The 15,663-nt window shown below is 45.1% G+C and overlaps 2 protein-coding genes across 2 annotated transcripts in view; both read left to right on the top strand.

Annotated features, from left to right (window-relative positions):
* Window positions 1–15,663, top strand: part of LOC139200906 (small ribosomal subunit protein eS17) — a 164,418-nt gene that overhangs the window by 16,899 nt on the left and 131,856 nt on the right. The window lies entirely within an intron of this gene.
* Window positions 7,577–14,525, top strand: LOC139201116 (NLR family CARD domain-containing protein 3-like). The gene is made up of 6 exons (XM_070830353.1): window positions 7,577–7,768; window positions 9,749–11,547; window positions 11,643–11,816; window positions 12,968–13,141; window positions 13,373–13,419; window positions 13,918–14,525. The coding sequence occupies exons 1-6, from the start codon at window positions 7,577–7,579 to the stop codon at window positions 14,523–14,525; spliced, it is 2,994 nt and encodes a 997-aa protein (XP_070686454.1).

The raw sequence follows: 15,663 nt of genomic DNA, 5'->3' as shown, positions 1-15,663 counted from the left end.
CAGCCCAAGTCACATGACTCTGGGAAGACGTTGGCCGTTCCTCCCACAGAGCTGGAGTTCAGGACGGCTTACGCACCAGTGTCATCATGCCAATTAGTGATAGACGTCAGTGGTGGGAATGCTCAAAGGGAGATTTAATTCATCATCACACCAGTGTGTGCCTGTTATAGTGGCCCCTGTGTTCTCTTGTGGGGTGGGGAGATGGGTTCACATGGGTACGGAGAAACCCGAGAACATGGAATCTGTCAGGGGTTACTGGTCTAAAAAGCAGTGTTGTGATAGAGTACTGAAAAGAGAACCTGTTCTTCCCCTCGTCCCAATGAACTTAATGTGAACGACCTTTAATTTCTGCAACCCCGCCCCCCCGATCTCCTCTCCCTTTGGACCTTAACCACCTCTAACCTTTCCCAGTCATCTAACCCCTCTAACCTCTACTCCTCCTCCTCCTCAACCAACCTCCCCATTAATTAACCCACAACTCCTCAGTCACCTAAACATATGACTTTTCTCATCATCCTTCAGTCCACCAGCGATCTAATTAATCCCCCCAAAAAAGTTCGGTGCGCTTCAAACAATCTAGTTGACACTGTCATGATTGTTAGCCCCCACCCCTGTTCCAACACTGGGCAGCTGTGAGGGGAGGATGGTTCAGGCTTTGTTTGAAACATACTCACACCTTTAAACCGACTTCCCAAACTTCCCCTCCAACCTACAGCTCAAACCATCTTCAGTCAGCCAGCACCAGTAGCCTCCCTCTGGTGACTAAAACCAAAACAGAGAATTTGGGGAACTCAGATTTGCCTTCATTATTCCACCTACAATCCAATGCAGCATCCGTTTAAAGCCCAACAACCTAATTTACAATTGTGAACTGACGACTTCTTGCCAAAATGACCGTAATACTCCCATGGCAACCTCGCCTCACCCGCCTCCCCCAACAAGTTTGTCCAAAGGGTTGTGTGAACATTTTCAAGGAGCTCAAAAACACGTCCAGACACCTGGACATTCGCTGGGTGAAGTGAGTGCGATTGTTAAGAGTTAAGATAGTCGGCTGCAGACGCCCTGCAGAGGAAGATGTTCACCAATCCAAATGCCCAAACTGGACGGAGAGGCGGCGTCATAAAGGGGAGCGACGAACTTGAGAGTAATTGGAATAACGGAGCCCACTTTTGGACGGTCGTTACTCAAAGAAAGTCATGGCGTTGCACAGGACGCACTCCCACCTCAGCTGCAACGCCAGAAAGGTCCGGGGGGGTCGACAAGCACTTAATTTGAAGCATCTGGCACCTTTAAACCAGCATTCCTGACTTCCCCACCAGTGAGTTATGTAAACTATCTCCCGTCATCAAAAAACCAAACATCTCCTTTCACCCAGTCGACCAGTGATCGAACTTTCAAACACAAATGGAACAACACAGGAATTATCAGATGGGGAAGTTGTGATGGCAGCCATCACAGGTGCTGTTCGACGATCCAACAAGCATTTCGCTCGTCTGAAGCTCTCAACATGGAGGGGAAGTATTTTGGTCTTTTTGCTAACAAGGTGCAGCTCGTCCTCGCTCATCACCCCCCCGCCTCAAATCCCCCTCTGCTGCCTTTAAGCCAACGTCCAAACCAGCGACGGCGTAAACTGTGTTCATTCAACAAAAAAACATCAGCGTTCCCCTGGTGACTAAAACCCAAACTTACCCTCTGCAGTCCGCCAACAACCCAACCTTAACCCAGGTAACTAAAGCCCCCCCCCCAGTCAACCAACCAACCAACCAACCGCCCCCCAACTCCAACTCGCCAACAATCCCATTTGGTTCCCCTCCCCTCCCTTTCATCTCTTTCCCCACCTTTTATCCCTGAGCTCAGGCAGAAAAGACGCCGAGCGTCGCGTTCAGCAGGTACAGAGGACGAGGTCGAACAGGCGCGGTAGCCTAACAGATGTTTTCAGTGGTGTTGGTCAAGTGTAGTGATTGAGTTTTCATTCGTGAGTCAAGTGTGTCAACTGTGAGCACTAAATGTGAAATTGCAATATTGCAATGTCAACACACACAAACTATATCTGGGCTGTGTTTCTTTTTTATAGGAAAAGATATTCAGGTCTTCCTAGTCTTCAGAATAAGTGCTTTCTGTTCCTGAACCTGCTGGACTGGCATTATCAACACAGAAAGGAAATCCTCTTTTTGAAGTGGTGATCTTTGCATTATGTACATTTCTGTTGAATCCTGAACTGCCAAAATGATGTTGAATCCAAATTCAGCAGGGACAAGTCCTCTTTACTGTATTGAAAGATCAAATCATTGGCGTTTGTAAGATATAGATGCTACCATTTCAGAAACTGGAAGTCCCCCAGATTGAGACAGGAGAGCTTATTAAAACAATAACATTAAAGGAACTTTTTTTTCCTTGAAACGGAGGGATTTGTTGTATGAACCTGCTCCTTCAGATGGATCTCAAAGGACAATACCACAAATCCTGAGATTAAAGCACAAGCTTGCTGCATTACAAAGAAGTGCTGAAGAGCTTTTTGTATGTTAATATGGAATTAAACAGAGTATGCATCTCTTTGTTGTGATGTGACTTATCCCCACATTGCCAATATTTTTCTAGGAGGAAACACAAACCTCTGTCTGACATTAAGGCTCAAGTCTGGTTCATATTTTGGGGAGGAACCCCTCCTGGTCCCCCCCCCCAGGTAGACTAGTGCATCTCTTTTCTTTCTGGAGCATGTCTGGGCTGAAATGTGATGCTGTTATTCGTCGGCTTGGTGGCTGTCAGTTCGGGTCTGTCTTTGTCTGGTGAACTGATCATGACTTCTGGCTTCTCGTTGGGTACGGGGCATTAACGAACTCTTGTCTGTTCATTAACGGTGCCTCTGGTTGTTGTTGGAATGTTTTTTGTTCTTTCTGTCTTTTCTTTTTTGCAATATTGGAGCGTTTTTGGGTTGTTGTTGTTTTTTTTTTTGTTTTTTTGCCTAAATCTTAGTTGTCCAAAAACATATTCACACCTGAGCAGCTCCTCACACCTTCCTGCTAAACATCAGCATGTTGGCATCGTCCGTGTGGGCGTGTTAGCATGCTAATGTTAGCATGTAGGCTGAGCTGCTAGCGTGGCTGTAGACAGTCTGGTCGGATGAAACTCTTAAATGACACCAAAAAAAAAAAGAAAGAATTGTTACTGATAGATTTCGACAGTGGTGTCCTGAAACGGCACCGTGAACGATCGAAGGGGTGAATATGTTGTTTGGCGACTATAAAACAAGCTGTTACAGGCGTCTCTCTTTCATATCATGTGGACTCGACTTGTAACTGAATCTGCATATCTGACACAACTCCTGATTTGTTTGACATCAGCTGTAAAAAACTAAAACAAAACAAAAAAAAAGCCTTCATTCAGAAGACCCCAGAAAAAGTAATCAGAGAGGAAAAAAAACAAAACTTCTCTGCTGTGACATTTCCACATGTTTGGCCACAGTGTTGTCTGATAAATGTAACTTGTCTCTACTGAAGAGTTTATGCGACCGTGGAAGGAAAAGACTGCAGATCTAACAGAAAATGGCAACTAATACGTCCCCAGTTCCTTATGAAGTCCATCATTCGTTGTGTGTTTTGTTCTCTGTCGGCGTACTCGGGTGGATGTTCCTCTGTCGACGTGTTAGCCTGTGTTCACTCATGGAGGTAGAGCTAGAGGATATAGAGCAGTCATCCGGTCTCTTCACTTCAATCAGTTTTTCTTTGAACGAGCCCGAACTTGTGTTCCAGACAAACTGGACCTTTCCCTCTGTACAGTAGGTACCTCGAGTGCCTTTCTTCAAACAGCAGATAATATTTGTCTCTTGACTTGCACTGTGACTTGTAGAACCTTACTAACCCTCCAGATAATCCTCCCGACCCGACCCGGCCGACCCGCCCTCCTCTGGTCTGTCCAACCCGCCGAGCTCCCTGAAACCCCGGAGCACAAACCCGGTCCCGTCACCTCAGGCTGCCAGTAGTCAATGCAAGTTGAAACTACATTTCATATTATGCCGTTTAGATCGACCAGATAGTGTTTCGTTGTTGTTTATTATAGGAGTTGCCTTAAATGTTTTATTTTCCTTCTTACGTGATTTAACTTTTACATTAAGAAGAAAAAAAATACTGCAGACGCTGGCGAAGCTCAGAGGTCGTTAAGGTGAAGATCCGGTGCTCGTCGTGGTCGGCGAAGCGGTCCAAAGAGGGATTGTTGAAGATGAGATCTCACTCAGTTGTTTTTGTGATGCACTTTTGGTTTGACCAGTATTATTATCAGAGTGTAAAAACAGTAAAAACGAATCGTTAACGGATGTGAGTTCCTTAGCGGCGCTCGGTCAGGAGCTGCTGTCGTTCTCCTTTTGACTCGTTCATCGTTCCGTCTGTGCTGTGGTTCTTCTTCTTGTGTTTTTTCAGAGGAGGGATGAGTTTGCTAAATCAGGTCATGTGAGCCGTAGCCTGTGTGCATCTGGAAAGAACAAACTGACAAACTGCACCGTGATCTGGGCAGATTTAGACCCAATTAGCAACATCTGTCCACTCAGTCCGGTGGAGCGCATGCCTTCTTATGCAAATTTTTATACAAGATTTGTCAAACCTTTTTAATATGCATTTGTTTTTGTTTTTTAAGTTTTTACGTGAAGCTCAAGTCACCTTTTTCTTTTTCTTCTTCTTTTTTCTTCGATCATTCTGGCATCCCAAATGCCAAACGTGTGCAGTTTAGGTGTTGAACAGTTGTGTAGCCATCGCAGTGTAGAGCGCTAACGTTTCTTCATGACATTTTACGGACGGAGCTGAGAAGGTTTTGGGCTCCTTTTAGTTTTTAGATTTTTTGATTTGAACTCGGCTAATGCACCATGCTGAATGTTGGGATCTCAGCAGGGCCGTGTGTGTGTGTGTGTGTGTGTGTGTGTGTGTGTGTGTTGGGGGAACCTCGATCAAGTCTTAACATTTTAATGCTTCTGGAGAGAAAAAGTCCTCGATTTCTAATTTAGTTCTAAAAGCTCTAAAAGTGAATTTATCCAAAGAAAAACTGCAAAATGTGCATTTCTGTTCGGGAGCCTTTTCACGTCGTCGATGCATATCATTTATCATTTTATCATTCGGACGTTAAATTCTGCGTGTGCATTCACCAAGCTGGAGGAGGACCATGTTGTCGGCGGCTGAGAGCTGCCCCACCTGTATTTGAGGAAGTCTTATATGCATTTAAAAAAAAAAAAAATCATTCCCTGTGTGTGGCGGAAGCATCCTGTAAAGTAGTTCCCTCTGACTCGAGTCTCTCTTTTTTTTTTTTTCAGTTTTTACTTTCAAAAAACAAACAAAAAAAAATACGATCAAGTCATGATTGTGGCCTTCTAGTATTCTGTCGATACATGACATCAACCCGTCGTTACCGCTCACCCTCCGTCATCCTGTCCGGACCCAACTGTTCACCTGAAGCTTCTTACCTCATCTAATCCACGGCTAATTATTCCATCGGGGGTGTGTTGAGTGCAAAAAAAAAAAAAAAAACAACGGAAAAAAAAACACAAACAAATAAATAAATAAATAGAAGAAAAAATAAAAGAAGTCTTTTTTTATCTTCCATTTGGTGAGATGCATTGTAGCGATATGAATAAAGAAAAAGTTCACCTGGTGTGCTGAATAATGTGTAAATTGGTAATTACACAATCTGAATATTTGTATAATTGTTTGTATTTTTTCATAATGATTTTGGAAAGGAATGTGTTTATTTTTTTGACTTCTGTTCCAGATGTGTCTTCTGTTGGCCTGACATTGTGACTGGTCTGGTGGGATTCTTACCTCTCTGTATTGAGCCTCTTCTGTGATGAATTCTTTGTATGCAGTGTTTAGGAAATACTGTAGGGAACATGGGGAGGAGTTGATATTAGGAGCATTTGATCAATTTGTATTTATTTATTTTATCATTTTGTTAATAAATTGTGAAAAGCAGCCTCGTCTCGTCTCTCGGCTTCGTTTTTCTTGACTTGTGAGCTGAGGCTGATTTACTGGTGTTATCGGAGGACGATCCAACAAAAAAAACATCGTTAAACATCAAAGTTTCGTCTGTGAATTTGCTCATATTTTCAGATGCACCTATGAGTGGCAGCAGTAGTACTACAGTAGTACTATGAGTGGCAGCAGCAGTAGTAGTAGTACAGGTAACAGTAGTACTACAGTAGTACTATGAGTGGCAGTAGTAGTAGTAGTACAGGTAACAGTAGTACTACAGTAGTACTATGAGTGGCAGCAGCAGTAGTAGTAGTACAGGTAACAGTAGTACTACAGTAGTACTATGAGTGGCAGCAGCAGTAGTAGAAATGGCGGCCAGTTTAATTAAAACACTACAATTGTTCTGTTCAGGATGTAGTTTTAAGACTTTAATGCGAGTTTATAGTTTTTAAATTTCTAATCTCTGATCTGTTTGACAGCACAAATCCTACTGAACATTGAGCCGAGGTGGTGACGTCATCACGGCCACACTCTGGAGTTTGGACTTCTGGGTCCAGAGTCTCCGAGTCTGAACTGGCGTCGGTAACGGTAGAAAAGGAAGGTGTTGTCGACGGTGCCGGTTTCTTTTGGATGTTTTGGATGTTTTGGACTCGTCCATCCAGCCTCCGCTCGCTTCAAAGATCTTTTTCCAGTGTGAACTGGTGGTTTGTTGTCAACGCGTCTCTGTGATGTGGACACACTGAGGCATTGTGGGTAAGGTAAGTACTCAGAGCTTTCCTTCAAATCCAGGAACAAAACAGAAGCTAAAAAACATATTTCACCTCCACATCGTCTGTCATCAGTGAGGTCTGCATGTGATCCACATTGCTGCTGTTCTGTAGTAGATCAGGTGGTCAGTTAGGTCCACCTGGTGGACAGGTAGGACTACACCATGTGTGCACTGTCTCTCCACCTTGACTCAGGATAGAGCAGGGGTCCACAGAAAAGACACCGGAACCACAAAACCCTGAAGATAACACTGCATATATTGTTCACACAAATGTCGGGGATAGCACTCCATGTTTCGAACACAAGTTTGTCCGGTTTGGGGAGGTTTTAAATATCATTTAAATTTATGATTTATGATTCTGAGCAAGAACGGCCTTCTGACGGGCAACATCTTCAAGATCTGCTGTCAAGCATTTAAACTTGGACACCCATATCTCTTTGTCGGCTATGTCAGCCAGTTCCATCTCAAGATCGGGCTGACTCACACCTGCCACTGCAGTCGTGTTCAATATGGATGGGTGCCGGCGGGTGTTGTCCCACATTGGTTGTGACGATTGATTTTACAAGATCACCATAATCTTCAAATTTAGAATTACATTTCAAAAACTAATGGACTAAAATAAAACACATTTTAATTAAATAGTCATTGTTTAGTTTTCAAAGCCACAGGGAGCCGCAGCAGAGGGATGAAAGAGCCACATGTGGCTCCGGAGCTGTGGGTTGCCGACCCCTGGGATAGACTAACTCCCTCTCCTGAAACTGTAAAAAGTGAATGAGCACCGCTCAGTTTTGGTTGGGCTTCCCCAATGTCAATGAAAGAGTTTCTTCTAGTTTCTTTGTGATTGTTGCAGGACAAAAAGATGACGACACCCAGGGAAGTCCTCTTGGGAACTTTGGAGGATTTGGGAGCCGAGGACTTCAAAAAATTCAAGTGGTATCTGCAGGGAGTCCTGGAGGGCTTCCTAGCAATCCCAAAGAGTCGACTGGAGAATGCAGACAGGATGGACACAGTGGATGAGATGGTGAAGACCTACTGTATAAACACCATCAAAGTGACCAAAAAGGTTTTGGTTTCGATGGATCAGAATCAACTAGTGAAGAATTTCCCATCTACCATCTCAGAACCAACAGGTAGGTCATTAGAAAGGTGTTTGACAAAGTAAGAAGCTGCATATTATGCAATCATAACAGACATGACGGTGATAACAGATACACCCTCCTCCCCACCCTCAAAGAGTCACCACCTCAATATGGTGGAGGGGTTTGGGTACTTCAGGGACCCTGGAAGTTGTTTGTTTGGAGGAAGAGCTCCTGGAATAGACTAAGAATAATTTAAGAGCCTTTAAAAAGCAGAAACCTTGGAGGCGAGCTACGTCACCCGGATTAATGAGACTGAGGTTTCCTCATGGTGCAGGTGGAAAACCTTTTTGAATGCTCCAGTGCAGCTGTTTTCATCTGAGATACAGTTTATGTCTGGCAGCCATATACAGAAAACACACATATAAGAATTAATTGAAGAAAGAATATGCACACAAGGTACAGTTGCACTCAAAATTAGTCAACGCCCTTTGCAAATGAGGTGTATTTGCAAAATTTGCAAACTTACAGCATTGTTCAATAAACAGCTCAAACAAGAACCGAAATAGTTCAACACAACTAATATTACAGCTGGTTTAATGACGACTGCAGTCTCTAAATTATCCAACCCCCTGAATAGAATCCCTCCTACGAGCACTCATTTGCAAATGATGCCGCTAATGAGGCCTTTGATTAGTTGCATCAGGTGTGTTTGAGATACAACACATGAAATACCCTGACTGGCTGGGGGGGTATGTTCACACTGACGTTTGGTTACCTGTTAGAAATATGGCTAAGTTAAGGGAATCGTCCAAAAACTTGAGAGATGATCATTGCCTTGTACCAACAAGACACTAAAGGCACCAAATGTTCCCAGAGATGCTGTTCAAAGCTAAAGCAACGCCGGCTACACCACCTTGATGTGACAGAAAGAGGAAACTATCAACAGCTGCCACCAGATCTCTGAGGAGGCAGGAGGCCAAAAACCCTTGAATGACTGCAAAAGACCTGCAGCAAGACTTGGAGGCAGCAGGGACTGAGGCTTCAGTTCCTACAGTAAGAAGCATACTGAACACTGAAGGTCTCCATGTCCAAACTCGTTCACCACTACTGACCCAAAAGCACAAGACAAGTCAGCTCCAATATGTTCAAAACCGTATAAATAAGCCACAGAAGTTATGGGATTCTGTTTTGTGGAGCGATGAAACACAACTGGAACTTTTCAGGTCTATGTATCAGCGGTATGTCTGGAGGAGGAAGAACGAGGCAGCGAAGCACGGCGGTGGCTCGGTGATGCTCTGCGGCTGCTTTACTTCATCTGGCTCTGGAAACCTGCAGCATTTGGAGGGCAAGATGGATTCAATCTAGTGTCAGGAAATCCAGGAGAAAACGTCATGTCGTCTGTGAGGAAGCTGAAGCTTGTGTGTCACTGGACCTTCCAACGGGACGATGATTCCCAAGCAAACCTCAAAGTCCACCAAGGCTTCAGAAAAAGTCTTGGAAGACACCAGAGTGGCCGTCACAGTCGCCTGACTTGAATCCTACATAAAATCTCTGGTGGGATTTGAAAAAGGTGATTGTAGCACATAAACCCAAGAACATTAGAGAGCTGGAGGCTGTTGTTCATGAGGAACGAGCTCAGATTCCTCAGGAACAGGCAGCAGCAGGTCATAACAGTTAAAAGGTGCTCTAGATACTTGTCAGGAAGTAGGAATAGTTTAGAGACTGCAGTCATCTTAAGTGGCATATTGTGTTGAATTTGGAGAAACCACCTGTAATAGTAGTTGTGTTCTTGTTTGAGCTGCTCATTGAAGACAGCTCAAAGTTTGTAAATTTTGCCGATTCACCTAATTTGTAATGTGGATTTAACAATTTTGAGTGCAATTCTATTTGATGGTACATTTGTTGTGCCATCTTATCACTGGTTTTTATCACCAATTTTTGTTCATTCAGAGATTCTTGCTGAGTGCCAGCGGAAACTCAAGTCTACCCTGAAGAAGAAGTTCCAGAGTGTGTTTGAGGGCATCGCTAAATCATCTAAATCATCTAAATCATCTAAATCATCTCTGAACCAGATCTACACAGAGCTCCACATCACAGAGGCTGCAGAGGTCAATGATGAACATGAGGTCACACAGATTGAAACAGCATCCAGGAAACCAGACGGACCAGAAACAACCATCAGATGTGAGGACGTCTTCAAAGCCCCACCTGGAAGAGAGGAACCAGTCAGAACAGTGATGACACAGGGAGTGGCCGGCATCGGGAAAACGGTCCTCACACAGAAGTTCACTCTGGACTGGGCTGAAGACAAAACCAACCAGGACATACAGTTTGTGTTTCCTTTCACCTTCAGACAGCTGAATGTGCTGAATGAGAAAAAGTGCAGCTTGGTGGAACTTGTTCATCAATTCTTCACTGAAACCAAAGAAGCAGGAATCTGCAGGTTTGACGAGTTCCAGGTCGTCTTCATCTTCGACGGTCTGGACGAGTGTCGACTTCCTCTGGACTTCCTCAACAATGAGCCCCTGACTGATGTGACAGAGTCCACCTCAGTGGATGTGCTGCTGACAAACCTCATCAGGGGGAATCTGCTTCCCTCTGCTCGCCTCTGGATAACCACACGACCTGCAGCAGCCAATCAGATCCCCCTTGAACATGTTGACATGGTGACAGAGGTCAGAGGGTTCACTGATGAACAGAAGGAGGAGTACTTCAGGAAGAGGTTCAGAGATGAGAAGCAGGCCGACAGAATCATCTCCCACATCAAGACGTCCCGAAGCCTCCACATCATGTGCCACATCCCGGTCTTCTGCTGGATCATTGCTAAGGTTCTGGAGGACATGTTGAAGACCAGAGATGGAGGAGTGCTGCCCAAGACCCTGACTGACATGTACATCCGCTTCCTGGTGGTTCAGACCAAACTGAAGAACATCAAGTACGATGGAGGAGCTGGGACAGACTCACACTGGAGTCCAGAGACCAGGAGGATGATCGAGTCTCTGGGAAAACTGGCGTTTGAGCAGCTGCAGAAAGGGAACCTGATCTTCTATGAATCAGACCTGACAGAGTGTGGCATCGATATCAGAGCAGCCTCAGTGAACTCAGGAGTGCTCGCACAGATCTTTAAAGAGGAGAGCGGACTGTACCAGGACAAGGTGTTCTGCTTCGTCCATCTGAGCGTTCAGGAGCTTCTGGCTGCTCTTCACGTCCATCTGACCTTCACCAACTCTGGAGTCTGTCTGCTGTCAGAGGCAGGATGGTGGTCTAAACTATTTAGAGACACCTCTAAACCCACTTATTTCTACCAGAGTGCTGTAAAAAAGGCCTTACAGAGTCCAAATGGACACCTGGACTTGTTCCTCCGCTTCCTGTTGGGTCTTTCACTGCAGACCAATCAGAATCTCCTACGAGGTCTGTTGACTCAGACAGGAAGTAGCTCAGAGACCAATCAGGAAACTGTCAGATACATCAAGAAGAAGATCAGTGAGGATCTGTCTCCAGAGAGAAGCATCAACCTGTTCCACTGTCTGAATGAACTCAATGATCGTTCTCTAGTGGAGGAGGTCCAACAGTCCCTGAGATCAGGAAGTCTCTCCACAGATAAACTGTCTCCTGCTCAGTGGTCAGCTCTGGTCTTCATCTTACTGTCATCAGAAGAAGATCTGGACGTGTTTGACCTGAAGAAATACTCTGCTTCAGAGGAGGCTCTTCTGAGGCTGCTGCCAGTGGTCAAAGCCTCCAGCAAAGCTCTGTAAGTGGATGGATCACCGCAAGAATCAATATTATCCAGTAAGTTTGAAGATGTGAACTTAAATTTTGCTTCTGGTATTTCTGATTCTTCTTCAGGCTGAGTGGCTGTAAGCTGTCAGAGAGAAGTTGTGCAGCTCTGTCCTCAGTCCTCAGCTCCCAGTCCTCCAGTCTGACAGAGCTGGACCTGAGTGACAACGACCTGAAGGATTCAGGAGTGAAGCTCCTGTCTGCTGGACTGGGGAGTCCACACTGTACACTGGAAGCTCTCAGGTCAGAGATCAGCTTTTTAACAGTTGATTAAAACGTTGGTTTACACTCAGGTTAATGTTGATGAGAAGATTCCACATCTGAGGGATCATTCTTCTCATATAACTCTCTGAAAAATGGTACCAAACAAACAGAACAGGAAAGCTCTGGGTCGGTGGTGAGTCCTTGCCTCAAGTGGAGGAGTTCAAGTATCTCGGGGTCTTGTTCACGAGAGGGGGAAGAATGGAGCGTGAGATCGACAGGTGGATCGGGGCAGCGTCTGCAGTGATGCGGTCGCTGTATCGGTCCGTCGTGGTGAAGAGGGAGCTGAGCCAAAAGGCGAAGCTCTCGATTTACCGGTCGATCTACGTTCCTACCCTCACCTATGGTCATGAACTTTGGGTCATGACGGAAAGAACGAGATCATGGATACAAGCGGCCGAAATGAGTTTCCTCCGCAGGGTGGCCGGACTCACCCTTAGAGATAGGGTGAGGAGTTCGACCATCCGGGAGGAGCTCGGAGTAGAGCCACTGCTCCTCCACATCGAGAGGAGCCAGCTGAGGTGGCTCGGGCATGTGTTTCGGATGCCTCCTGGACGCCTCCCTGGGGAGGTTTTCCGGGCATGTCCCACCAGAAGGAGGCCCCGGGGAAGACCCAGGACACGCTGGAGAGACTACGTCTCTCGGCTGGCTTGGGAACGCCTCGGGGTCCCACCAGATGAGCTGGAGGAGGTGTCTGGGGCCCGGGAAGTCTGGGCATCTCTGCTAAAACTGCTGCCCCCGCGACCCGACCCCGGATAAGCGGCTGAAAATGGATGGATGGATGGATGGATGTCATCAAATGCTGACCTCTGTTTAGCATCTGTATGAGATTCACAGGACTCTGACCTCGCCACAGGTCTACTGGACCTTCATCATGAGGCAAGAATGATGAACACCTGGTTAAAAGATGGTTTGGGTGAAGCTGACTCTTGGCTGAAAGTTCGGTGTCTGACCGATTCATCCAACCAATCTGACCCCCTTCTTTTGCAGACTTTCTCAGTATTTACACTACATTGCCCTTTAGTGTCTCGTACAGACAATTCAGGGTGCCTTGTTAGTCGCTATCAAACACAAAAGGGGTCGACAAAACAGCAATATTTGATGAAATTGTACCAACTCTTTCCTGATTCCAGGCTGACAGGCTGTCTGGTCACTGAGGAAGGCTGTGCTGCTCTGGCCTCAGCTCTGAGCTCCAACCCCTCCCATCTGAGAGAGCTGGACCTGAGCTACAACCATCCAGGAGCCTCAGGAGTGAAGCTGCTGTCTGCTGGACGGGACGATCCACAATGGAGACTGGACACTCTCAGGTATGATCTGAGTTATGGAAATGGAAAACAAATATCTGTATGAAAGTTGTAGATGTTGGGAAGACTTTCACAAATACTTTTCATTTCTCTGTAGATTCATTTGATATATTCACAGGTTTTATTGTGGAAGTTGTGTTTTTAATTTGCAGAACATGTTCAGTAATAATACTGAGACAAACCATCTCTATAGAAATGTTCCTGTTTTCATCCTCTGACTGTTTCTTCCTGCAGGACGGACCACGGTGGAGGACACAGGCTGAAACCTGGTCCGAGGAAGTGTGAGTGTGGATTCATTGGATTTATTCATGAGAACAGAGCAGCTGACAATCTGAGGACCCACAGGAACCTGGAACCTGTGGATCCTGGTCCTGGTTCTAGTTCCTAAATATGGTCACTAGTTCCTGTGGTTCTATGTTCTCTGTGATGTTTGGATCAGAGAAGGTGTCCTGACATTTAAATATGATGTAATCAGCCCCACAAACTGTCATCAGTCATTGATCACCAGATCTTCTGCATCAGCTGAGTCCTGAGCCGTGACTGAGCAGAACCAGTTCATGCAGCCACTGGTGAATCTAAACTGGATGAAAAGTGATGTAGTGATGAAGCGCAGTGTGCTCTCGTGTCTGTAGGTCTTCAAGTTGTTGCTGCATGAACTCTTTTAGTGTAGAAGAAGAAGAAGGAGGCTCCAGCTGCTCGACCCTGAATAAACTAAAGTCAAAGCCAACAGTTGGATCAGCTGATAACCTGCTGCTGTTTGGTGTCTTCTTCTCCATCAGGGGCCTGTGAACTCTCAGTGGACACAAACACAGTGCACAGAAGGCTCAAAGTGTCTGACAACAACAGGACGGTGACACTGGTGAAGGAGAAGGAGCGGCAGCCATATCCTGATCATCCAGAGAGGTTTGAGGACTGGAATCAGCTGCTGTGCAGAGAAGGTCTGACTGGTCGCTGCTACTGGGAGGTGGAGTGGAGAGGAGGGGTGGATGTAGCTGTGAGTTACAGAGGAATCAAGAGGAGTGGAAACACTGAGGACTGTGAGTTTGGATTTAATGATCAGTCCTGGAGTCTGATCTGTTCAGGTCATGGTTACTCTGTCAGGCACAATGACAAAGCAACAATCATCACCTCCTCCTCCTCCTCCTCCTCCTCCTCCTCTGGTAGAGTAGCAGTGTACTTGGACTGGCCTGCCGGCTCTCTGTCCTTCTACAGAGTCTCCTCTGAGTCACTGATCCACCTCCACACCTTCAACACCACCTTCACTGAGCCTCTGTATGCTGGGTTCAGGTTCAGGTTCTGGTTCTGGTCTGATATCTCCTCATTGTCTCTGTGTTCTCTGCAGGACGAAGAGTCTCAGAACCAGAAACTCTCACGGGTGCTGAAATAAGCTGCACAGCATCACACACACACACACACACACACACACTCCCTGCTATCATCACTTGTGTTCATGTGTTGTATGTATGTGTATGTTAAGGCCCTCAAAATTACAATTTATTTCTGAGAAAAATAAGAAGATGAAGAAGAATTCCTTGCATTTCATTTCATTCCTCGCACCGCTTGGTGCTTGGGCCCTAATGAAACAATGAAATATGCAATAAAATGAAGGTGAATACAATAAGTCTTCAGTCATGTTTACACGTACAAAAACCCTCCAGGAAGAACACGAATATGAACCACATCCGCCGAACTGTTGGGCAAAGACTTCAAAAACAATCACAGTGACTAAAAGTATTATTTTACTTATTCTTTAACAGTGATTTAAATTCCCCGGTAGTGATCCGCTCTGACAGTTTCAGCTACTTTATTCCGGGACCGTCAATGAAGCTGCACAGGAAGAAACTTCAGGAAACTCACAGAGAGGAGGATGAAGGAGCAGTTTAGGGCCAGGAAGGCTGCACTGAGGGAGGAAGAGGAGCAGAGGTTAGGTACATTTGCACTATTTACCTGTGGACATCTTGTACATTGCATCAGATGCATATTTGCACTGTATCTTATTTTGTACATTTATATTTTGTATTTTTTCACAAAGTGTGTTACAGACAAAGTTAAACAGAAATCTCAGGGGGGACAAAAGCAACGATTAAGATTAATTTAGGACCAGAAGAAAAAAGAACAGTAGAGAGAAGACGAAATCACATACAAGCAAGTTTGTAAAATGTGTTTTACAAACAACAAGCCACGGACGCTGTGAGGATCAGACGGCTCGGCCTCAGATTCTTTTCTAGCAGGTGAATAAAATAAAACTCAAAGGGAGAAAATAAACTTAAGCAAATATTAATGACATTTGCAATAAAACCAGAGTGAACATGATATGATAGGATACATTTCATTCAAATAAAATATTGGATAAATTAATTGATAGTTAAAAACATGCTAGGAGTAAGGAGAGTTAAAAAGATGATGTTTAAAAGTACATTATATATAAAAGTATTATATTACTCTTGTGACACTATATGTTTATCTAACCTGAAACCAGAATACACAGATAGAATCATTTGTGTTGCTCAATTCGTTCTGGCATT

The sequence above is a fragment of the Pempheris klunzingeri genome, chromosome 5 (assembly GCF_042242105.1).
Source record: "Pempheris klunzingeri isolate RE-2024b chromosome 5, fPemKlu1.hap1, whole genome shotgun sequence".
NCBI classification, from domain to species: domain Eukaryota; kingdom Metazoa; phylum Chordata; class Actinopteri; order Acropomatiformes; family Pempheridae; genus Pempheris; species Pempheris klunzingeri.
Note: the sequence above shows the minus strand (reverse complement) of the source record. Positions and strands in the feature narration are given on the sequence as shown.